Source organism: Diplotaxodon limnothrissa, linkage group LG6 (genome assembly GCF_057381915.1).
Source record: "Diplotaxodon limnothrissa isolate DT_005_m linkage group LG6, D_limnothrissa_male_GT1.1, whole genome shotgun sequence".
NCBI lineage: Eukaryota > Metazoa > Chordata > Actinopteri > Cichliformes > Cichlidae > Diplotaxodon > Diplotaxodon limnothrissa.
Genome location: NC_140601.1, coordinates 31,906,896 through 31,931,372, shown reverse-complemented (window position 1 = coordinate 31,931,372; position 24,477 = coordinate 31,906,896). Strand labels below are relative to the sequence as shown.

Sequence of the window (24,477 nt, the reverse complement as noted above, 5' to 3'; positions counted from 1 at the left end):
GTGGATAAAGAAAAAAGTGGATAAATGGGCAGATATGTGAGAGTAATTATTTGATGTGTGTGCCCACTTACAAAAAACATGAAAAGCTTGTAACTTTTATTGTAGGTTCATTTTAATGGATAGAGACAGAATATTAACCAAAACCCTCAATGGAGTGAAGTCATTGTGTACGCTTAGAAGAAAAAAAACAACGTATAACGTTTTAACTGCTTCTTGACTGTCGGGTTGGTGCACTTTGGGTTATACTCAGCAGATTTCATACTCCAAACACGGCTCGTTGAGCTGAGCCCTAGCATTTTCTGCCAGTTCTGAATCATTTAGATCAGCGGTCCCCAACCCCCGGGCCTCGGACCGGTACCGGTCCGTGAGTTGTTTGGTACCGGGCCGCGAGAGTTGAGGCTCAGGTGTGAAATGTATGGTTTTCAGGGTTTTTATTGGTTTTCAGCGTTATTTTGTTATCGTTTTTATCGTTAACTCTGTTTTCCTGGGTCTTTTCACGTGTGTTATGAATAAATCTTCTTTTTTTCAGTACCGTTACTAGTTTTATTTTGTTGTATTTATCCGCGACACCTTAAAGGCCGGTCCGTGAAAATATCGTTGGGCATAAACCGGTCCGTGGTGCAAAAAAGGTTGGGGACCGCTGATTTAGATGTTCACTAACAAACTTAGGACATGCCTCTACATGTGCTGAAAGATTTAAGTCATTTATGGCAAGAGTCTTACATGGTGTTCTGTCTTCAGATCACTAACAAGTTCTTCCCGTGTAGTTTCAGGTTGATCCACCACCTTTCTCATGATCATGCTCACCCCCTGGAGCAAGATTTTTATAGTTCTAGATTTTCCAAATACTTTTTGGAGATTTTTCTGGTTGATAATCTGTCTCTCACCATTAAAATGAAAAATTAGACACTATCGCTTTCTTTGTAAGTGAGCAACTTATAAATTCAGCATTATTTATAATTATTTCCATCACTTTACATAAACAGATATTGAATACATCAATAATGGTATGAAATAATGTTTGTCACGAACAAACATTTCACACTGTGCAAACATTTTAATTTGAAATCATTAAGGAATACTTTACTTCATGTCACAGAGTTCAGGAAAAGACTCAGGAATCTCAGGCATCTTGTACACGTGTCCATTTAGTCTAGTCTAGAAGAAACAGAAGTTATATATTCACATCACAATCTTCAGTGTATTAATGTCTGAACACTAGAGCTGTGTCGGACTGTCCAATGCTAGTTCGCTGAGTAATTTTGTCTGATGCTATCTGCTTCTTCCTGTAATGTGTAATGTGCATGCACTAGTGGCACTAATATTGGCCAGCATGAGATTAAAGTTTTATTTGAGTGACCTAGAAAGTCCACATTAGTTGTATGGAGTGTTAATGACAGCGCAAGTTGTAGATCTGTTGGCAGGACACCATGGCTTGTTTCCCAAGCTTGGATTTTTTCTTCATTCGCTGATTTGTTTTGTTTTCACTTTTGGTTTAACTCTGGTTAGGTTCATGTGCTGAAAACTACTTGATTAGGTTCAACAAAAAGTTCTGGTTTGGGGTAAAATACATCCTTGAGTTCCACCAAATTACCTTTAAATTTGGCCAATTTCCCCATCAGTGACATTTTCTCAACCATTCGTGGGTTGCTTCCAGCCCGGCTAATGTTTACATTTACAAAGCAATCTTTATTAAACAGAATTTGTGCTGGAAGCAGTCCAGAACCTGGGATATAGGTGGAGGAACCTACAAATTTTTGATCAATGCTTTTATCTGGTTGGGGAAGGTGATGCTTTGCTTGCTATATGCTTGACTGTTACCATTCCATTTTTATACACTGTGCATCAATTGCATACCTCTGAATCTCCAATAGGTACAGGCAGTGGCAGGTCAGAAATTATTCCATATGGCGCTGGAGCTCGAGGGGGCCCAAGGGCACTATCGACCCCTGGGTGAGGCATTGGCGCAGGGGCTGGACCAGAAGGTGGTGTCTGACTGGGTCCCATGTGGCGAGAACCAAAGTGAAAAGCCGGATTGGGGTAAGGTGCTATACCTGATGATTTGTACATACTGCTCCAGTGAAAAAAGGAAAGAATGAAAGGCATAACATCAATGTTTAAATGATGTGGAAAAAATATATCGAACTGCTTTTTAGAACCACTTTAAAATAATATTTAAAATAAGACCACACTTGAAAAATATACGAACTTTCTTAGAATGCCATAAGAAAGTACTGAGAAATAAGTGTCTTATATTCTCAATGACAGAAGGAGGAGACTTACTAAGGAAAGCCAGAAGGACCGCTAGACATCAAGGCGGGAGGACTTTTCCAGAACTCGTCAAGCAGACTTTGGATGACCTTTCCCAGGTCTGAGTGCATCCCAAACTAGAACATATATAACAACAACTAAATACAGTAACATGGATAAAATTAAAGCATGAATTAACAGAAGAACCTAAAATAAGTGGATTTACTTCACAATGAACCAATGAAAGAAACAGAAAAAAGCAAACAAGTACATGTTTTTGCAGCTGATGAACACCTGGTTTATGTGCACAGCTGTGCATCGACGACAGCTCTCCCCACTCTATCTGGATCAATTTAATTATGTATTAAATTATTTTTTTTAAATTTGGTTACATTCAAGATGCTTTCTAAAGTATGCTATTTATTTATTTGTGTGTGCAGATGATGTATTATAGCTTTAGAACACTGGATTACATATATGTATTTCCAAGTAAACTGGATAATAGAATTAGACTATTCTTCTTGGTTGAAGACACAGAGCATTTGATCGGTGGTGAGAAGACCTACTGCTCAGGCTTGGAAACCCCCTGACTTTAAGTTACTTATTTCACTTTCACTTTTAGTCAGATGAGAAATGTAGTTATCTTGGACACTACCATGAGTAATGATCTTTCAACTTGTCCTGCTGCTTTCACAGCAATGCTGTCACTTTGCAGCGTTTTACTTCCCTTTGTTTCTCTCTCTCTTTTTTTCCACACAGATCATTGAAAAACAGAAACAAAAAAGAAAACCACACACACATTTGTGCAATGACACTTTAAACAAAAAAAGTGTTATCTGTGTCATTTTAAGTATGGATTCAGGATGCCATAATTTATAATTCTTGTTTAAGATCTGAAAAAAAACCTCTTTAATTCTCAAAAGCTACTTACATTAGTGATGAGGGGGCTCTTGATCATAGTGCCATTATTGCTGTCCACTAAATGATGACCAACAGGGGGAAAGACACTAACCACTGGTTTCTCCTGGGGGAACTGAGGAGGCAGCAAACTGAAATGAAGGGTAACAAAAGAGAAGTGTTTAACTTAGCTAACATTAAAGGGTTTAACTATCAACAATTTACAGCCCAGATAATATAATTTAGTTATGATGTAGTATTGCTGGATAATCAATAAACATTACTTGATAATCAATAGGAAACAAGTCAATTATGCAGGAAGCAAATGAGAACTTCACTGATAAACAAAGAAACAGACTTTATAAGAGCAGGATTATTGAAAATGTAGGTATTTATTGTGTCATAAATTTTGTTCTTGGGATTAGTAAGACCTGTGTTTACCTGCTGTTACATGCCAAAGTGGCATCTGTCAAAAAATGTTTATGGCAAATACAGTTCTCAAATACCCAGACCCAAACCAATTATTGGACAGTCCTCCACACCTATAAAGCATATATTATATATATTATATAACCCCATATTTTCTTTATAGGTGACAAAAATAGAAGCAGAGATGGGAGTGAATGTGTGACAAAGGTTTTTCCTAAGAGCTCTCACAAACATTTGACTACCTAATGTGAGAGTTATTAGAGCCTATGGCACATATTTGGGTTCTCAACCGGCTTTACTAGTTTTTCTTGTCTCATCTTCTTTGTGGAAATCTGAAAATTTCTATCTTGTTTCTCGTGTAATGTTAGCCTTCTTTTGTATTAATTTACAGTCAGATTTCAATCAGTGGTGTAAGTACAGACTGACTTTGAGGCACACAAACCATTGTCTGTTGATAATCTGAAATTACTGTATGCAGTGTGACAAAAAGTTTCAGAAAAGAGGCCCATAAAATCCAAAATCCTTTTTGGCCTAACCCATGTTGACAGTCATAATGCTGGGTATGTTTAAGCAGCTTCCAGCATGGCTGCTATTATTCCCATTCTGACCACTCTTTTAAACTGACCCAAATTTCATCTGAAAAAACACGGCTGGTTATAACAGGCTCTGGCAACAATACAGCAGTTTGCAGTCCACAGTCTCCAAGCCTGAAGGCAATGCGGTACATGAGATGCTATTATCATTACCCAATGGTGTGAGACTCCCAGTGCAAAGTTCAATGCAATTACTGAAAATAAAAACCAAGCAGAAATGCAAGAGAATATAATGATAGTAGTGAGAGATCTAAAAAAAAAAAAAAGCAGCCAGATGTATATGAGAAAATGACCTCCAATGTGAGCTTAGGTAAGGCTCTTTGTTTTCACAGCCATACAATTAGAACTTTTTGACCCCACCTGGTAGGTGTATAAATGTACTCACATGTTAACACTAATGGTTGAATTGTTGACTGTGAATGGTATTCTGTATTCCACATCCTTCTGGATTTCTGCAAGGCTGTAAAACAGGAACAGGGCCAGAAATTTGAAGATTTATCAACATGCAATCAAAAGAAGATGCAAAAGAAGAATTATACACCTAAGGTCAAGGTTTATGAAATTCTGCTAGTTTGAAGAGCAAATGATAGATTCAGTATTTATCCTCACCCAACAAATTCTGTCGGTGAGGGATTAAATGGCACAGAAGGTGAACATAGTTTTCATGAATAAGTAAATGCAATCTATTTATGGTACTTAGTAGTTGATCGTTGGGGAAAAGGTAGGGAAAAAAAAGTTGTTTCACAAAAAAGAGCAATTAATACACTTGACATGTTAGGTTTTAAAATCACACACAAGTGTCTGTCAGTGTCTGATAATAATGAACTTTCCCTTCCACTGCCTCTAATGCTGCTGATACCACTATTTATCTGAATAACTGCAGTTTCACCAGATAAACTGCACCAGTGAAATGATGGAATAATTGTAATGCCACACTGTTTATAAAATCACAACTTGAAAAAATAGGGCAAAGAAGGTTCATGTTGAAGTTGGTCCGGAAGTCAATATAAGGGGTTTAAACAGTCAGCACCCCAAAAAATCAATTACCATGTCAAAGCAGCGTGTAGAAAACCTTAACCTTACACCTAGTAACATCAGTGTCATCATATGAGAAGCATTCAACAGAGCTCCATAGCATCTAAAAGCACATGATCTGCATTTGATATGCTTGGTTCCTTCTCAGAAACTGTGTAATCCCTTTTCTTTGTCACACACGTGGCATAATTCGCATTAGGAGATAGAAGACTGTGACTCCTCAAGAAATGAACCACAACAGTGGGCTTATGGTGGCTTACGCTGGAAACATTCGTTGATAAACAAAGGCTAATACTTTAATCTCCACTTCTCAGTAACAAGCTCATTTTAAAACTACATGCATGGCAAACACATGACCACAGGACATGTTCAGCCACGAGCCCTAAAAATAGACCCTGTCATTTAATGCTAACATAGCACGCGATAATTAGCCATGAGAAAAGGCTAGCAAGATTAGCTTACAAACCAGACTAAGGGGCTTCACAAAAGTGGGTTTACCTAAAATAGTATTACATAATTTGAATATTTAGAGAACAGATGGGATAAATGTGGTCGATAATAAACGAAAAGTTGGTTGCTAGCATGAGGTACTTTTAACTTAACTATGAGAAGTAGCTAGCTCTGAGAAGTAAACAGCAGGTGTGTTGGTAAACTGAGTGAGGGTGTTTTCTATTTAACCCCATTAAAATGTTCAGGAAACATCGTGGTGACCATAAAACAATCTCACGGGTCGGGTTTTGGGGTGACGGATCGTTATTACCTCGGGTGGGCAGCTTTTAGGGACTCGATCTGCCGCTGTCTCTGTTGCTGTAAGCTGTTCAGAGGAGGGAGAGATCCAGAGCCTTTGGAGGTTGGGAAAAACCAGTTCATTCTCTTCTGGAGAAACCACTGACCGGACTTGGCGAATCTAAAGGCCGAGTAAAAACGAAGAAGAAATGGAAGAGAAAGTCAGCATGAGCGATACACGGTGTGGAGATTTGCGGCGCTGACCGCTGTTAGCTGTTTGACTCTCGGTTTCTCGTCCTCACAAGGTGTACTTTCTGTATATGTTACAAAGTCGGATGGCATATCCTCATTTGTTGGTTAAAGTGTCAGTTCCGGTTTATCTCCCAAGAGCTGTGTGTAAATGTCACCCAGTCATTAATATCATGCGAGAGATTAAGGCTAAAGGAAGAAAACAACCTAGCTAATAACAGCTTGATCAACTTATTTACGTGTTACGTCACGCAAACGCCTACGTAGAGCGCAACTTCCTGTTTTCAACCTTTTTTCACAATAAAATATGAGAATAACATATTTTTGGGGATTGGACCTTATAATAAACTATATGAGATTTAAGAATAAAGCAGCAAAACCATTTTAAAAATGCAATTTTTTAGTAACATAAATGATAATAATTTTGTGGGTGTTAAAACGTTTTAGGGTGAGCATGGGTCCCTCTTTATGTAGGACTCCACTACATTTTTATCACTTGTCCCACACATTCAGATATTGTTCCAAATTTTTGTTTTTAAAATCCATCCTCTAGGATGTCTGTGAAGGTTCTCAGTCATCCAGGTCATCGTAGTCAAAAGAGCTTGCAAAGAAAAGCGTCTGGACTTCTTTAAGTTGCTTGAAGACGTTTCACCTCTCATCCGAGAAGCTACTTCAGTTCTAAGGTCAAATGGTGGAGAGTCCCAGATATAAACCTAGTGGGAGTATCCCCCCACAGAGGGACAAAAGGACCCCCTGATGATCCTCTAATCGCCTGAGCTAAGGTGTGAAACTGGGTGTGGGTCCCCATCAGCCAGAGTTTCGGGTGAGTTCATTGTGAAACCTGGCCCCACCTTATCATGCGAATTCCTGAGGTCAGATGGCCCAGGATGTAAGTGGGCGTTAAGGCGTCTGGGAAGGGATCTCAAAACTGGATTATAGATGGCAGAGAGTTGGTGTCGTAAACCACCGCCTCTGTTCAAAGATGGTCGCTCACAGTGGACATAGATGGCTTCTTTCACTCCTCTGAAAGAAGCCATCTATGTCCATCTATGGGGGTTACTCCCACTAGGTTTATATCTGGGACTCCCACCATTTGACCTTAGAACTGAAGAAGCTTCTCGGATGAGAGGTGAAATGTCTTCAAGTAACTTAAAGAAGTCCAGACGCTTTTCTTTGCAAGCTCTTTTGACCATCCTCTAGGATGCATATTCTTCTAAAGTGTGAAGAAAGTAGCAATTTCACCATTGGTCTTCTCCCTTTTTTGTCAGTTATTTCTGAGTCTAACAAGAAACCTGTAGCTAAAAAGGAATCTGAAAGAAATAGGCAGCTGCAATGTGAGAATGTAGATAGGCAGAATTTGATGGTAGTCTGTAGGATGACTTGAGAAATCAAGAAGAAGTAGCAAGTGAAGGCAGACACAAGGATTTAATAGTGGAAGCTTAAGAAGGAATAACGTTGCACAGGGAAAAATTGTCACAGGCTCTGGGTGGTAGGGAAGAGTTCCCAGATATCTGGAAGTGGTAGAGCTGAAGTGGTGAAGGAAATTGCCAAAATGGTTTTTGGTATTTTCTCTGGATAGAGAAAAGAAGACAAGGAGGCTTTGCGGTGAATATGGAAATGCAGGAAAGTATTCAAAAGAAGAGGTTAACAAATAAATATCAGGGAGATGAAGAAAGTCAACAGGAGTACCGGGAGGGTTTTGATCCTAGTGATTTGCTAAATGATGATGATGATGATTTTTAAAGTTGACATAAAGTATATTAAAAAACCAAAACACTCCAAAAAACTCCAAAACTCAAAGAGGTTTTCAAAGGTGGTTGAAAAATATCCCAATAATTTATCTCACAACTGATCATAGTCAGGTGTACAGTTTAGATTTTATTCTTTGAACTGACAATACTGCATCCAGTTCCACTGTATATATATAGTGACGATAAAAATTATTGTACTTATCAGTCCTAGCATAACTAAGTCAACATAACTTTAAGTTAATTCTTGAGTATGCCCATCAACTTTCAGTTTCTTAAAGATAATTTAATACATATTATAATGCAACACAATTACCAACCATTCAAGCAAACATGGCATTTTTTTTTTTTCTTAAAATATGGGAATCAAATACAGGGCAGAAGGCCAAGGCATGCTGGATCCCCCACCCCAAGATCACGATTCATGGTGAACATGTAACACTTCTTATCACATACTTTTGAAACATTTTTATCTCAAACATTTGCTCAAAAGTTTGGATTTAAACTAAAGTGCATTTAAAGTACGAAATTGTAAAACCAAAGCCAACCTTCTTTAAAACATATTTCCTTCCTTTATGCTCCATAACAAGGCAAAGTGAAATTATTTAAAACAGTTGCTTTTTGCCCAGAAGAGACAACCATCTGTGTTTTTAGCCCTTGTGATAAAAACCGGAGCTTTAAGCACTTGAAACTATTTTTATCTTTAAATCCTTTCTATGACCACTCAGACCATATTCCCTTCATCAAAACTACATTGAACTATAACTTTCACAAAAGCAAGATCAATCTACTGATAAAAATATTTTTTGGCAACACCAATTTGGAAACATTTATGTTGTTCGTGTTCAAAAATTTGATAGGAGTAAAAGATAATTTGGACCTGTTTTTGTTTTGTCAACAAAAGGGGATGATAAAACCATGGAGATGGCATCAGTTTAAAAGAGACAAGTGGATGGTTCACTCACAATATTATTTTGCTTTACTTCATACACAGTCCCTGTAAATGCTTTCTAGGCTTGGTAATGCAATTCCCAGCAACTTACTTGCTATCATTACTGTCTTTCTAATTGCCTTTTTCTGTCCCTCAGAGGCATTTCCAAACAAACAGTACAGAAATTCAACACACTTTCAACAAAAGCCCAGCAGAACATGTAAAGCATTTTAGACTTTGAAGGCTAAAAGTTTCTGCAAAAATATAAATTCAATGCCTGTCTTATTTATATAACTCAGAAGTCACATATGACTTTTCAGGTATTAGTAAAGGGCAAGTGTCTGGAAAAACAGTTACACAATGTTTTCCTCTTCAGCTTTCTTAAAACGACTCAGATCATACTCACTTCAATTCTGTAAAGAAGCACAGAACAATCATGAATGACAAAAAACACATGACAGAATCATGACTGTTTGTCAGCTTCATACTTCAATGGAAATATCATAGCAAACCATGTTGGTTTGCAAGACCATACACTCTACAAACACATCAAATAAAACACCATAGGAATGATCCTTCAAAGTATAGCCTTAGAAAAACTGCGGGCAGAAAGAGCTAGCGATTCCCAGGACTACTCTCACTCATAGTTTGCCTCAGCTGTCAAACATGGCCAAAGTCTTGAGTTAATGAGAAGTTAATGAATTATCACTGTTGTACGTAACTACAGCAACATTAGCTCAGATGAAGCTGCTTTTAAAGTTGATTACGTAACATTTAAATCCAGTTTTGAGAGCCTTGATGCTCGGTAAAAGTATTTTAATATAATACCATTTACTCAATCCAAAATCTGTTGCTGCTATTACTGTGATCGTTTTCCAGAAAGTTAAAATTTGAAAATGACCCAAAATCATAAATAGCGCACATTTCAGATGCAGTTGTTCACATGACCATTAAATGTCACACCGTCTTAGATTGTGACCAAAGCACATAACTACCTATGTGGAAGTAATCACCAAACCAAAAAAACACTTTTGTTTTATTCTTTAATTATTCTAGAGCCACTCTGAACATATTCCCTTTCTCACTGCTCTACAGTAGAGCAATAAGCAATCATCCATGACAGAGAACGTGTGCAGTACAGCACTACTCCATCAGCTTCATGCTCAAAAGAGAATATCACAACTCATCATCGTGGTTAGCGAGACCATACACTCTAGAAACACATTCCTCAAGTCAAAAACTAAAGAAATGATCCCTGAAAGTATAGTCTTAGCACAACTGAGGATGGAAACAACAAGTCACTTTCAGTACAATTATTCTCACTCAGGGTGTTGATCTTTTAGAAATCGTCTTATTATCTAATGTTACTGTTTGTCTGTTTGTTATGAGTTATGAGTGTCTAGGGTGCCAACCTCTGCCGCACCTCGAGGTGCTGACAAAGGACACATTTTACATAGAACAGCACACAACATACATAGAACCAAATTTCAAACTGCATTTACGTCTCATTATCTGAGCTGATGTTACTGTTTGACCAGTTTTGACAGCTGAGGCAAACCATTAGTGAGAGTGACTGTCCTGGGAATCACTAGCTCTTTCTGGGCGTTGCTTAGTTAAGACTGTACTTTTAGGGATTGTTTCTATAGTTTTTGATTTAAGGATTGTGTTTCTAGCGCGTATTGACTTGACATAATTAGCTGCGATGTTTCCTTTTTTGAGCTTTGATGAAGAGAATATGATCTGAGTTGTTATTAGACAATGCTTTAACCACAGAAAACACAGGTTCAGCCATCCCATGCAAGCCCCTTCATATGTAAGCAGAGTAGTTGCTGTATTAACAAATCAGAAAAAAAAACTTGTCGAAAGTCTCTATATGAACTGTTCTTCTTTTTTTAGTGAGTAACAGCGACCAGTCTGTTGAACAAGAATTTCTTACACTTGGACTAAATGTTGTCAGTGTACCAGCTCTTCAAGCAGGTCAAGACATCTAGTGACCACTTGTATTATTGGTCTCAGATAATAGCTTATTGAAATAAAAACCAAGATTTGCAGATACACAAGTGCAAGGGAGCATAATGTGTGATCTATAAATAGCAGCCAGAGGTGTACAAGAAGAAGACCTTAAATGTGAGATTGGCCAAATTTTGATCAAGTAGTGCTCTTTGTTTTAATCCCACCTGATAGGCAGACAATTGGACTTGCATGTTAATCTAGTCATCTAGTGCCCACTTGTATTATTGGTCTAGGGTTAACAATTTATTAGATAATTTCAGCTTAGCACTGACCTTTATTTGACCATTAAAACCAGAAATTACCAGATGGAGAAAAAAAACAGCAACACAGCACAGGACTTCCACTCTTATCTGATTCACTATCTCACTGAGCCACAGGGAAGTAATAATGAGCTATTAAACAGATAAATGTTACACAAATTTTTCAGTGCCTGTTTAACACTTCTACAACCACTCTGATCATATTCTCTCTCTTACTGCTCCACAGTAGAGCAATAAGCAATTATCAATGACAAAGAACATGTGCATCACAGTACTACTCCATCAGCTTCATGCTCAAAAGAGAATATCACAACTCATCATCGTGGGTAGCAAGACCATACACTCTAGAAACACATTTCTAAAGGCAAACCTTATAGAAATGATTCCTGAAAGTATAGTCTCAGGTTACAGGAGGGTTAAAACTGCATCTCATTCATGGTAGCATCATTCTTACTCACGGTTACTTCAGTGGCTCATCCAAAGATACCAGTGCTTTTCTTCCTTATTTTAAGAAATAGTTAAGAAATGTGCCACTAAAACACATTTACTTATTTATTTGATAGATTTGAGATATTTTTTTTAAGTTTATGGTGTGGCAATCAAATTGAGTCATCCTCATGAGTCGTAGTCCTGTCTGACTGAGAATTTTTTTCTGTTCTCTTTGCTTAAAATCTAGCTGTTCTCTATCATATTGAGAGTATCTCTCTCCACTCCGTTACATATTCCATATATACGGGGTTGAGAGATAGTCTCTTGCTCAGAGAACCAAGGTTACAGTGTAACCATACGTTACCCCCAACATTTGGTGACTTTTATCTAAAAATTAATTTTCCAGAATGATGTTTGCTTAATCATTTTTTAGAACTCTCACGATTGCATGACACACTATACTAAAACTCATGTAAGTTAAGACTACACTTTCTATAGTTTCTGATTTGAGAAATGTGTTTCTAAAGTGTATGGTCTTGCTAACCACGATGATTACTTGTAATACTTCTAAGCATGAAATAGATACAACATCTAACATTTTATCTAAAAATTTATTTCTCAGAATGAAGTTTGCTTGACCATTTTTTTTTAAACACTCATGATTGAATGACACACTATACTAAAAATCATAACAAACAGACAAACAGTAACATTAGACAATGAGACGATTTCTAAAAGATCAACACCCTGAGTGAGAATAATTGTACTGAGAGTGACTTGTTGTTTCCATTGGCAGTTTTGTTAAGACTATACTTTCAGGGATCATTTCTATAGTTTCTGACTTGAGAAATGTGTTTCTAGAGTGTATGGTCTCGCTAACCACGATGATGAGTTGTGATATTCTCTTTTGAGCATGAAGCTGATGACACAGTGTTGTGCTGTTTCATCATTGATGATTGCTTATTGCTCTACTGCAGAGCAGTGAGAAAGGGAATATGTTCAGAGTGGTTGTAGAAGTGTTAAAAAACAAAACAATTGCTGAAAAATATTTATGTAGCATCTATTTACTTATTGGTCAGTGCTTCTCTGTAGCACAGTGAAGACAAGAGTGGAAGTCTTATCTAAATTTAAAAAACCTTGTTTGTTGTTTTGCACCTGGTGATTTTTTGTTTTAAATGGTCAAATAAAGATCAGTGCTAAATAGAATTATCTAATACAGTGGTTCTCAGAACAAATATTGCTTAAATAATTTTCTTTCCACTAAGCAATGTATCAAAACTACATCTAAGCCAGCATCACTACAGTCATAGATAAAAGCAGTCAAGCCAATATTTTTTTTTGTACATTCATGCAACCACTCACACATTTCTCAAATCAGAAACTATAGAAAGTGTAGTCTTAACTTACATGAGTTTTAGTATAGTGTGTCATGCAATCGTGAGAGTTCTAAAAAATGATTAAGGAAACATCATTCTGGAAAATTAATTTTTAGATAAAAGTCACCAAATGTTGGGGGTAACGTATGGTTACACTGTAACCTTGGTTCTCTGAGCAAGAGACTATCTCTCAACCCCGTATATATGGAATATGTAACGGAGTGGAGAGAGATACTCTCAATATGATAGAGAACAGCTAGATTTTAAGCAAAGAGAACAGAAAAAAATTCTCAGTCAGACAGGACTACGACTCATGAGGATGACTCAATTTGATTGCCACTACATAAACTTAAAAAAAACCCTCAAATCTATCAAATAAATAAGTAAATGTGTTTTAGTGGCACATTTCTTAACTATTTCTTAAAATAAGGAAGAAAAGCACTGGTATCTTTGGATGAGCCACTGAAGTAACCGTGAGTAAGAATGATGCTACCATGAATGAGATGCAGTTTTAACCCTCCTGTAACCTGAGACTATACTTTCAGGAATCATTTCTATAGGCTTTGCCTTGAGAAATGTGTTTCCAGAGTGTATAGTCTCGCTAACCACAATGATGAGTTGTGATATTCTCTTTTGAGCATGAAGTTGATGACAAAGTGTCGTGCTGTTTCATTATTGATGATTGCTTATTGCTCTACTTTGGAGCAGTAAGAGCGAGAATATGATCAGAGTGGTTGTAGAAGTGTTAAACAGGCACTGAAAAATTTGTGTAACATTTATCTGTTTAATAGCTCATTATTACTTCCCTGTGGCTCAGTGAGATAGTGAATCAGATAAGAGTGGAAGTCCTGTTTAAGATTAAAGAATTTGTGTTGCTGTTTTTTTCCCCATCTGGTGATTTCTGGTTTTAATGGTCAAGTAAAGGTCAGTGCTAAGCTGAAATTATCAAATAAATTGTTAACCCTAGACCAATAATACAAGTGGGCACTAGATGACTAGATTAACATTCAAGTCCATTTGTCCGCCTATCATGTGGGATTAAAACAAAGAGCATTACTTGATCGAAATTTGGCCAATCTCACATTTAAGGTCTTCTTCTTGCACACCTCTGGCTGCTATTTATAGATCATACATTATGTATGGGCAGAAATCTGTGCCATCAGAAACTTTTTGAATAAGTTAAATTTGAATTCTGAATTATAAGTTGAATAAATGCTTTTAAAAACTGAATATGAATTAGCCTAATTTGAAATTCAATTTATTGGTTCGAAAATGATCATCACTTAATTGAAATTGAATTTTATATTTTGAAAATGAATTCATTTGCTTTGAAACCGTATTTTATCCTTTAAAAATGTAGCTCTCGAATAATTTCAGATTCACTTCTCACCATTCAGTTTCAGTTCTACAATTCAATTTCAGTTCCAAAATTCAGTTTTTTGGGACTTACATCCGGTTTTGGTTCAAGAGTAATCGAGCGCAGATTAATAGAACTACGTTTTACTAGCGGACCGAAAGTGTTACTGACGGGAATCTACAGCGTCTTGAGCTGAATTAAGACATCAGAAGTCATTTGTTATGTCGAATGACCAGCGGATAAACTCTCAGGTTGGTAATAAATGTATTACATGTATAAGAACAAGCGTCATGTTAACAAATGATAGCCGTACAGTAACTTTTATGCTTATTGTAGCTGTTAGCTCAAAACGCTAATTTAGCGTAGTTTGCCCTGAATTCAGCTTTGACAAACAAATATGATCGACTGTTTCTAGTAGAATTCCAAAGTTGTCATCTTGCACCCTCTCAGAGTCCTGTATGCTTGCAGAGACCCCTACAGTAGGGAAACATGCAAAACAGTGTCCAAACCTTTGTATTTTAGCTTTATTTATGTCTTACACAGCATCCTAACTCTTTAGCTGACTTAATAACTTTAGCTAAAGTGAATAGTTAGTCTAATTCATTAGACTCCCATAATTATGCTCCCATGCACTTGTGTATCTAGAAATCTTGGTTTTTATTTCAACAAACTATTATCTGACACCAATAATACAAGTGGCCACTAGATGTCTCTACCTGCTTAAAGAGTTGGTAGACTGACAACATTTAGTCCAAGTGTAAGAAATTCTTCTTCAACACTTGTCTCTGTCACTCACTAAAAAAAGAAAATGTGTGTAAAGTCCCTTAAATAAGCATTTGTTTTCTCATTTTCAGTTATTAATACAACTACTAAATTCGACTTACACATGAAGGGACTTGCATAGAATGATTGCACCTGTGCTTTTAGTGCTATGACACCAGCTTAGTGAAATATATTTAAAGCATTTCCTAGAACCACTCAGATCATATTCCCTTTGTCAAAGCTCCAAAAATTAGCAATGAACAGTCATCAATAACAAAACACATGACAAAATCATGGTTGTCTGTCATTTTCAAAAGCGAACATCACAACTCATCGTCGCGGTTAGCGAGACCATACACTCTAGAAATACATTTCAAAAACTATCGAAATGATCCCTGAAAGTACAGTCTTAATTAAGCAATGGCCATAAAGAGCTATTGAGTCCCAGCACAGTCACTCTCACTAATGGTTTGCCTCAGCTGTCAAACATGGCCAAAGTCTTGAGTTAATGAGAAGTTAATGAACTATTACTGTTGTACGTAATTACAGTAACATTGGCGCAGATAAATCTGAAGTTAGAGTTGATTACGTAACATTTAAATCCAGTATTGAGAGCATCAATGGTTGGTAAAAGCAGTTAAATATAATACCATTTACTCAATCCAAAATCTGTAGCTGGCATTACTGTGATCGTTTGCCAGGAAGTTAAAATTTGGAAATGACCAGAAATTGTAAATAGTGCACATTTCAGATGCAGTTGTTCACATGGCCATTAAATGTCACAATGTCTTAAACCATGACCGAAGCCCATAACTACATATGTGGGAGTAATCAGCAGACAAAATAAAATAAATTTACTGGTTCTTTTAACTCTTCTAGAGCCACTCTGATCAAATTCCCTTCCTCAGTACTCTACAGTAGAGCAAAAGGTAATCATCAATGACAGACCATGTGCAGTACAGCACTACTCTATCAGCTTCATGCTCAAAAGAGAAAATCACAACTCATCATCGTGGTTAGCGAGACCACACACTGTAGAAACACATTTCTCAAGTCAAAAACTATAGAAATGATCCCTGAAAGTACAGTCTTAGTTACGCAATGCCCAGAAAGAGCTAGTGATTCCCAGGACAGTCATTCTCACTAATGGTTTGCCCCAGCTGTCAAAACTGGTTAAACATGAACATTAGCTCAGACTTAAATGCAGTTTTGATTTGGTAACCGCTGTTCTATGTAAAATGTGTCCTTTGTCACCACCTCGAGGTGTGGCGGAGGCTGGCACCCTAGACACTCAAAAGTAAAATATCCAATCTAAAAAATGAGTGTAATTTTACTTTCTGCATGGTTCTGTAACCATACATACAGCATTTTGCAGTTACAGATAGCAGTCTCCAATCTGAACGCACTTGAGGTGCTATCATCATTGCTTCACAGAATGAGACTGTCAGTGCAAAGTTCAATGCACTTACTGAAAAAAAAAAGATTTGCAGATACACAAGTGCAAGGGAACTTAGAACAGAATAGAATACCTCTTTATTGTCACTGTTACAAGAACAATGAAACACAGTTTGGCATCTTTCTGTAAATCTACACAATAACACAGGCATTTACATTTACACAAGAAAGATATGTACAATTTATACATACACATGCATACATATGGCTACATACATGCATACATACAGATACATACATATATGTATATACACACACACACAAACTTCCACATACACGCTTACATATATATACATACACATACATGAGGAGCATGTGCATTGTGAGGTGCAGTGTGATCAGTGCTATTGCACATTGAGTGTGTGTGTTTGGCGGGGGGGGGATACTGTTGCTACTATAATAAATATGGTTATAATAAATACTGTTTAAAGAGGTCATGTCCAAGAGTGTTGGCAGTGCAGTTATCCTCCAATAAGGGCGGAGGTAGGGCATGTTTGACAGCCTGTGGGTAGAAGCTTCTATTGAGTCTGTTTGTCTTTGACCTGATGGACCTGTAGCGTTTACCAGAGGGAAGGGGGGGGAAAGTGAGTGTCGAGGGTGCGAGGGGTCTTTGATGATGATACTGGCTTTCAAAAAGTCTGAAAATATCTAAAGTCCACTTTTCCACCTATCAGGCGGGATTAAAATGTTCTGACAGCAGATTTGTGAAAACTAAGAGCATTACCTGATCAAAATTTGGCCAATCTCACATTTAAGGAATATTAAATCTTTACTGTCTCATCTGAAATGTTGTCCTTGCTCTACAGAAGTTTTACTGAATCTGTTATTTCTTTCTGTATCGCTGCTTGGTTTGGTAACGTGACTCTGAAGAACAAGAATCAGTTGGGACTTTTGGTAAAAACTGCCAGCAAAATCTCAGGGCATTGGCAAGACAGACTTTTGACCATTTATAACAAGCATGCGCTGAGGAAGGCTCATTCTATTGTTAATTGTTTTAACCATTCACTTCACACTGAGTTTAACTTGTTGCCCTCTGGCTGTTGTTTTAGAGTACCTGTGAGGAAGACCAAAAAACTTGAGGTTTCTTTTATCCTTACTGAACCCATCTCTTTAATGGAAAATAACTGTCTTGTGGCTTTTTGTTATTGTTTTGTTTATTCTTATTGTTGCCCTTGGTGCTATACTAATTTCGTGTTGTGGGACAATAAAATATTGAATTGAATTAAGGTCTTCTTGCACACCTCTGGCTGCTATTTTTAGATCACACATTATGCTCCCTTGCACTTGTGTATTTGCAGATCTTGGTTTTTAATTTCAGTAAGTGCACTGAACTTTGCATTGACAGTCTCACTCTGTGGAACAATGATGATAGCACCTCACGTAACGCATTGCCTTCAGGTTTGGAGAATGGTATCTGCAACTGCAAAATGCTGTATGTTTGGTTACAGAACCATGCAAAATGTAAAATTACATTCACTTTTTTAGATTGGATATTTTACTTTTGAGTGTCTAGGATGCCAACCTCTGCCACACCTCGAGGTGGTGACAAAGGACACATTTTACATAGAACAGCAGTTACCAAATTTCAAACTGCATTTACGTCTCATTGTCTGAGCTAATGTTCATGTTTGACCAGCTTTGAAAGCTGAGGCAAACCATTAGTGAGAGTGATTGTCCTGGGAATCACTAGCTCTTTCTGGGCATTGCTTAACTAAGACTGTACTTTTAGAGATCATTTCTATAGTTTTTGACTTGAGAAATGTGTTTCTAGAGTGTATGGTCTCGCTAACCACGATGATTAGTTGAGATGTTCCCTTTTGAGCATGAAAATGACAGACAACTGTGACTTTGTCATGTGTTTTGTTATTGATGACTGTTCATTGTTTATTTTTGGAGCTTTGACAAAGGGAATATGATCTGAGTGGTTCTAAGCAATGCTGGTGTCATAGCACTAAAAGCACAGGTACAATCAAGTTTCTTCATGTGTAAGTAGAATTCTGTGGTTGTATTAACTAAAAAAAACCACAAATGGTTATTTTAGGGACTTTAAACAAATTTTCTTTTTTTAGTGAGTGACAGAGATGAGTCTGTTGAAGAAGAATTTCTTAAACTTGGACTAAATGTTGTCAGTCTACCAGCTCTTCAAGCAAACTTTTTTTGAGAATGCAATTTATTAAAAACAAGGCTTAAACAGAAACAGGCTGTTTACTAGTGATGGGCAGATGAAGCCCCATGAAGCACTGAAGCTTTTCATCCAATTGGTTCACCCCAATGCGAAGCTTCATGAAGCTTCATTTGCTCTAGCAGGACACCTACTGGACGTAAAAAATAATAGGTGGCATGAATTAGGCTACGTTCACACTGCAGGTCTTAATGCTCAATTCCGATTTTTTGATCAAATCCGATTTTTTTGTCTGCTCGTTCACACTACAAATAAAATGCGACAGCAAACGCGCTCTAGTGTGAACGCTCAAAGCGGCCCGCATGCGCAAAAGAAGACTTCACACACAACGCGCTCTGTTTAGACCCAGAGCAAACAGTATTGTTTGATAGATGGCCCTTAATATAAAGACTTCGGACTTTATGTTTCCCAATTTTTGCTTTAAGTTATTTTGTTGTTTACATAATAATGTAAATAACCTAATAATGATCCTTATTGCTGTTTTAGAGAGGAGCGGTGCTTCAAAGGATAGCTGCAGATTTCTGTCAGAATCTGCAGATTACACAGTACAAATAAAATGTTCACGTTTCTCCAACGTTGTCTTCCCAACAGTTTCACTGATATCTACACGGGATGGCCAGAGAAGCGTTCGCGATGTCTTCTCTGGCGCTTCTCTGGCGCTGATAATTGGCGTCTGTCTTGTGTCAGTGACGTAAAAGACGGATTTAATGCGACCTGACCGTTCAAACAGCAGTCGCTTTCTAAAACATCGGATATGTATCGGATTCAGTACCACATACGAAAGTGACCCAGATCGGATTTGAAAATATCGGATTTGCGCCGTTCACACTGTCATAACATGATCGGATATGGGTCGCATAGGGTCAAAAAAATCGGATTTGATGCGCTTTCGCCTGCAGTGTGAACGTAGCCTTTGAAGAGTGTGGCATTTTGCACACAGCCTGTAAATGTCAACAACAAAAGGAGTGTGTAAAACATGTATATTGTAGTGATGGCAGTATACTGTGTATATTTATAGTGGCAGTATGGAAAATGATTATTTGGAAATGCTTGAAATGGAAATGATCATTTACTGTGAGGTGAGGTGTGGTTGGGGTGTGGACAGTAGTTGTGCTTTTGTAACGTTGAGGTATGGACAGCTACACACTGAGGCTTTGAGCCTCAGTCCTGCCTGTTCATATTTTATTCTGTAAAAACTACATTTTCACTGCTTTTATGGCCTTTTTAGTGGGGAGAACATAGCTGGGATTTAATGATTTAACAAATCTTTTGAATCCTTTGTCCTCCACAATGCTAAATAGCTGTGAGTCCTCAATCACCATGCTGACCAGGTCTTCATCTATTTGAGATTGTTCTCCTGAGGAAAGACAATAAAGATAAAGCACAAATATAAATATCACACACGTAACTTATAACAGTTGTATAATATTGTTATATCATTTAGTAACATTACAGCATGCTATATTATCATTGCATTTGATGGCTCACCTGGTCTTGCTCCACAATCGGTGTCCCCCTTATTCTCATGCAAAGCTCTGTAGTGCCTAAGCATGGATGAGGTGTAGTTGTTATATCCCAGCTCCCTGGCACATAGCAAACACTTCACCTTGTACAAAAGTACAGACAGCTTAACATAAATTGTATTGCACCATCAGTATTATGAAAATACATCTTCTGTAGAAATTTACATACCTTGTTGGGAGGAATAAGATCAAAATGTTCCCACACAGGGGAGGACATCCTCCTCTTCTTAGCTGGCTCCATTCTCTCCTGACTTTCTCTCCTCACTCTCATAAACCTCCAAACTGTCTCCAAACTCTCACTAACCGCAACTCTCCATCAAACACCCACATTTTGAATGAAGTCTGAGGGCTTTATATCGCTGTCATATCTCGCGGCAAAGTTCGAACCAGTCACGTGGTACAGCCGGGCAGCGAGGCTTCGGACGTCATCATTTTCAGCTCCTCCCATAAATGAAGCAAGCCTCGATACGCGCTTCGCGGAAACGCCCCCTCCATTACTCGACACACGCTCCGAAGCCTCGATACAGAACGTCACATCACTACTGTTTACAGCTGATCAAGAGTTTAGGACCACAACTCCAAAAAAACAAACAACCTGTAACCCCATTTTCTCTCTAAACTAGCAGAATTCAAATAAACCTTGACTTCAGGCGCATAATTCTTGTTTTTTCTTTTTTTTTTTTGTTGGATGTGTTTTCTGTCATTAATCAATGTTCATTACTTCTTTTCAGAGCTTTGACAAAGGGAATATGATCTGAGGGGTTATAGGAAATGCTTTAAATATGTTTCACCAAGCTGAGGTTATAGCACTAAAAACACAGGTACAATCATCCCATGCAAGGTAGTAGGGCTGGGCGATATGACCCAAAATTCATATCTCGATATTTTTTAGCTGGATGGCGATATAAGATATATATCTCGATTTTTTTTTTAAGCCATAAGTTAAGAACAAAAAGAGAGTTCTTAGTCAAAGCTGTGTCCCAGATGTCACACGGGCACTTTTATTTACATACAGCGTAGATGTACATGAAGAAATTACTCAAAAATAAATTATCAGCATTTATTAAATAATCATGGTCCATAAATAAAAGAAAACAATGTTGTTTTTGTGCATAACAAAAAGCTCACAATTGTGCAGTCAAAATGTAAACTAATAGACGCTGAGCGTAATAACAAAGAGACAGATTTCACAGCTGCACCACGTCTCTAAACAGGTGCCATTTGTGGTCCTTATACACACACAGTACGTATCACTCCGCGAGGCTCCTCCCCGGTAGCCGTAATCCTCCGACATCAAGCCGTGCAGCTCCGTAGCTTAGCAAAGTCATATTAAAACATTTTTTGACAGATTGCTGAGCGCTGTGTACCACATAAAATCGGTTCGCGGTCAGTAAGCACAACCAGAATTCATACATAAGGCGCACTGTCGAGTTTTGAGAAAATGAAAGGATTTTAGGCCGTGCAGCCCCTCCGGGCTGCATGTCGTTAGCGCGGTTAGCTCGCTAACACGTTGACGCCGTCCAGCCCCACGCACGGGGCCATCCGCGGTAACTCGCTAACGGAGATTTTCCGCTTTCATCTTGTCATTGCCTGCAGGTGAAGCTATGGGGGAGGCGAGGCCGAGTAACGTTGCGTAGAGACAAAAGTGGACGAAAGAGAGGCAAACCTGCGGCTCCACAAGTATAATTATAACGTAACATAGGCTATATCGATATAAACGATATTGCCACATCTTATATCTCGTATGAAAATATATCGATATTTTTAAAAAACTCGATATATCGCCCAGCCCTACAAGGTAGCCCACGTGGAAATAGAATTCAGTAGTCACCATCACAGTCACCACTTGTAACGCATGTAAAATGTGGACTCTGTCATCAGAGCCAGGTGATAGAAACCTACAGATGTTTGCTGGTTTGGTGCTTAACTCTAATCACTAAAATAAAGCACATTTTAAAAGCAGGTTCAGAGGCTTTTCCGTTCGAAAGAATTAATGTAATTTTACTCTTGGCATGGCTGCGTAACCACTCTGATTGTCAATAACAGACAACACATGAAATAAAACTGTCTATCAGCTTCATGCTCCTCCAGTCTATGTAAAAAACACTGTACAAACATGTAAGAGAGAATGACAGCACTAAATAAAAGAAAAAAAAAACAGGTAAGAGGGATGGTAAATAAAGGTTACAAAGCAATGACTTAATGAAAAAGACTATTTGTTTCAGGTTGAAAAGATTCAAAAGGTTCATGTCTCTGAGTCATTAAGAAGTAAGACTGTGTAAAAGCACCTGGATAACATTTAAGGATGTATAACTTTTTTTTCTTTCTAATTTACTAACCTGACACTCCAACAGTCCTCAGTCCTCTTTTAAGATTTCAGTGCAACAACTAAGATGACTTTTTAATAAGGTAACAGTGTCTGTAACAGAAACTTTAAACACAAGCATCCAAGAAAACAACTAAATCACACTTTACTACTTTTTAACACTCTTATAACCACTCTGATCATGTTCCCTTCCTCAGTGCTCAGCAAAGAGCAATCATCAATGATAGAGTATGAAATGAATCATTATTCTCCACCAGCTTCATGCTCAGAAGGAAACATCGTGACTCATCATCGTGGTTAGCGAGACAGTACACTTTTGAAACACATTTCCCAAGTCAGAAACTATAGAAATGATCCCTGAAAGTATAGTCTTAGTGTGCTCACATGTGTAAACTGCATGTGGTTTTCAGTAAAGTCTTCATCAGTCAGGGTTCTTCTCTGCTATTCTATAAACCTTGTGCAGTTGCCATGTCTCGTCCAATCATCTGTGTTTATGCAAAGAACATAAATACAGAGGATGTAAAGAGACAGAGGAGCAAAGAGTGTGCGCATTAGAGGAGCTGCGTAAATCTGCTGTTTGATGAAACCAGAGCAACACACTAGACACAGAGGAGAGAAAATACCAATGTTGGTCAATCCTCTTGCTCCATAACACTGAGACATGCCTCTGAGAACTACCTCTAGTGTGTAGGATGGAAAGGGATGGGACTCGATATTTATGTTTTAGCAGCGTGTTAAGCAGATGTTTTGAAACGCTGCTACAAAGTGTAGTTCGAAACACCCGTGTTACATGACCATAAGTAATATAGGTTTTGGTGCGCTTTGCCCCAGTTTCAACTGCTGGCTTAGTTTCTGCTTAAAAGTTTGACTAGCAGAGTGGAGAACAAAACAGATAACAACATAAATTCCTTGAAATGTTAAAAGTCATCAACTCCAGCAGCAGAAGCAAAGGACAGTTTGCTGATGCAGCTGTGGAGGTCAAAAAATAGCCCACGGCTGCATCTGTTCCAAGGACACATGATCCTTTAGATTGGAAGGAATGATAAGTCATATATCCTCATATTTATAGGTTAGCCTACCTATGTATACTTGCAGCGTTTCCAAGGCTAAAGAGGTAAACTGCCCAAAAAGACACTAACTGAACCCCGAAATATGTTAAACATGACAAATGTAGACATTTGATTTTCTCTTGTTCATCTTCATTTTCCATCAGCATAATTAGCAACATTTGATCACACTTGATGCCACCGTAGTTGAAAAATATTTTACAAAGCTTACTGGGGCCTACTCAGCCCACATACAAAGTAGCAGGCATTTAAATCTACTGAAGATATGAAAAACATGTTGATCATTAATAATTTGGTATAAGTATCACCGGTTTTGAACTGTGCAAGGCGATTTCACAGAAGTGCCACTGAGAAGTGACATTAAGGAAAGGCTCAGATTGCCATTAACACAGAGTAATACTACTGTAGCAGTGTATAAACCAATCATTCAGTTTCATTTAAACAGTTTTAGTAACCACTCTGATCATATTCCCTTCCTCATTACTCCACAAGGAAGTAAAGACCGGTCATCAATGACAGAGAACATATGAACTGAACCATTATTCTCTATCCGCTTCACGCTCAGAAAGGAATATCACGACTCTTCATCGTGGTTAGCGAGACCAAACACTTTAGAAACACATTTCTCAAGTTAGAAACTATAGAAATGATCCCTGAAAGTATAGTCTTAGTGTGCTAACATCAGAAAACTGCATCTGCTTTTCTGTGAAGTCTTCATCACTCAGGGTTCCTCTCTGACTTTCAATAAGCTCCGCCTGTTACCACGATTTGGCCAATCATCTGTATTTATGCAAATAATACTGTGTAGCACATCCAATCACATACAAGAGAGAACGGCCAGACTAACAGATCAACTTTATAAAAGTTTT

At 37.8% G+C, this 24,477-nt stretch overlaps 1 protein-coding gene, 8 non-coding genes and 3 pseudogenes across 10 annotated transcripts in view; 4 read left to right on the top strand and 8 right to left on the bottom strand.

Moving 5' to 3' along the window:
* The window catches only part of vps37a (VPS37A subunit of ESCRT-I), a 31,511-nt gene that overhangs the window by 3,823 nt on the left and 3,211 nt on the right, over positions 1-24,477 (bottom strand). Inside the window, exons 2-7 of one of the 2 annotated variants that reach the window (XM_085356172.1) lie at positions 5,965-6,111; positions 4,555-4,629; positions 3,182-3,299; positions 2,284-2,387; positions 1,858-2,071; positions 1,088-1,158 (exon numbers count right to left, since the gene is read on the bottom strand). In XM_085356172.1, coding sequence (XP_085212298.1) covers positions 1,088-1,158; positions 1,858-2,071; positions 2,284-2,387; positions 3,182-3,299; positions 4,555-4,629; positions 5,965-6,074 — 692 coding nt within the window. In that variant the 5' untranslated portion in view covers positions 6,075-6,111. Of the gene's footprint in view, positions 1-1,087; positions 1,159-1,857; positions 2,072-2,283; positions 2,388-3,181; positions 3,300-4,554; positions 4,630-5,964; positions 6,418-24,477 lie in introns of those variants that run through there. The other variant, XM_085356171.1, reaches the window with a different exon arrangement.
* Positions 9,245-9,450, bottom strand: LOC146630890 (small nucleolar RNA U3). The gene has a single exon (XR_014906309.1). It is a non-coding gene; the product is annotated as a small nucleolar RNA U3 (small nucleolar RNA).
* LOC146630889 (small nucleolar RNA U3) lies at positions 9,916-10,129 on the bottom strand. The gene has a single exon (XR_014906303.1). It is a non-coding gene; the product is annotated as a small nucleolar RNA U3 (small nucleolar RNA).
* LOC146630888 (small nucleolar RNA U3) lies at positions 10,474-10,602 on the top strand (annotated as a pseudogene).
* On the bottom strand, positions 11,320-11,533 carry LOC146630887 (small nucleolar RNA U3). Its single transcript, XR_014906308.1, has one exon. It is a non-coding gene; the product is annotated as a small nucleolar RNA U3 (small nucleolar RNA).
* LOC146630886 (small nucleolar RNA U3) lies at positions 12,364-12,569 on the top strand. Its single transcript, XR_014906302.1, has one exon. It is a non-coding gene; the product is annotated as a small nucleolar RNA U3 (small nucleolar RNA).
* LOC146630885 (small nucleolar RNA U3) lies at positions 13,466-13,671 on the top strand. The gene has a single exon (XR_014906306.1). It is a non-coding gene; the product is annotated as a small nucleolar RNA U3 (small nucleolar RNA).
* On the bottom strand, positions 15,267-15,466 carry LOC146630884 (small nucleolar RNA U3; annotated as a pseudogene).
* On the bottom strand, positions 15,936-16,147 carry LOC146630883 (small nucleolar RNA U3). The gene has a single exon (XR_014906305.1). It is a non-coding gene; the product is annotated as a small nucleolar RNA U3 (small nucleolar RNA).
* LOC146630882 (small nucleolar RNA U3) lies at positions 18,224-18,436 on the top strand. The gene has a single exon (XR_014906304.1). It is a non-coding gene; the product is annotated as a small nucleolar RNA U3 (small nucleolar RNA).
* LOC146630881 (small nucleolar RNA U3) lies at positions 22,711-22,914 on the bottom strand (annotated as a pseudogene).
* On the bottom strand, positions 24,062-24,277 carry LOC146630880 (small nucleolar RNA U3). Its single transcript, XR_014906301.1, has one exon. It is a non-coding gene; the product is annotated as a small nucleolar RNA U3 (small nucleolar RNA).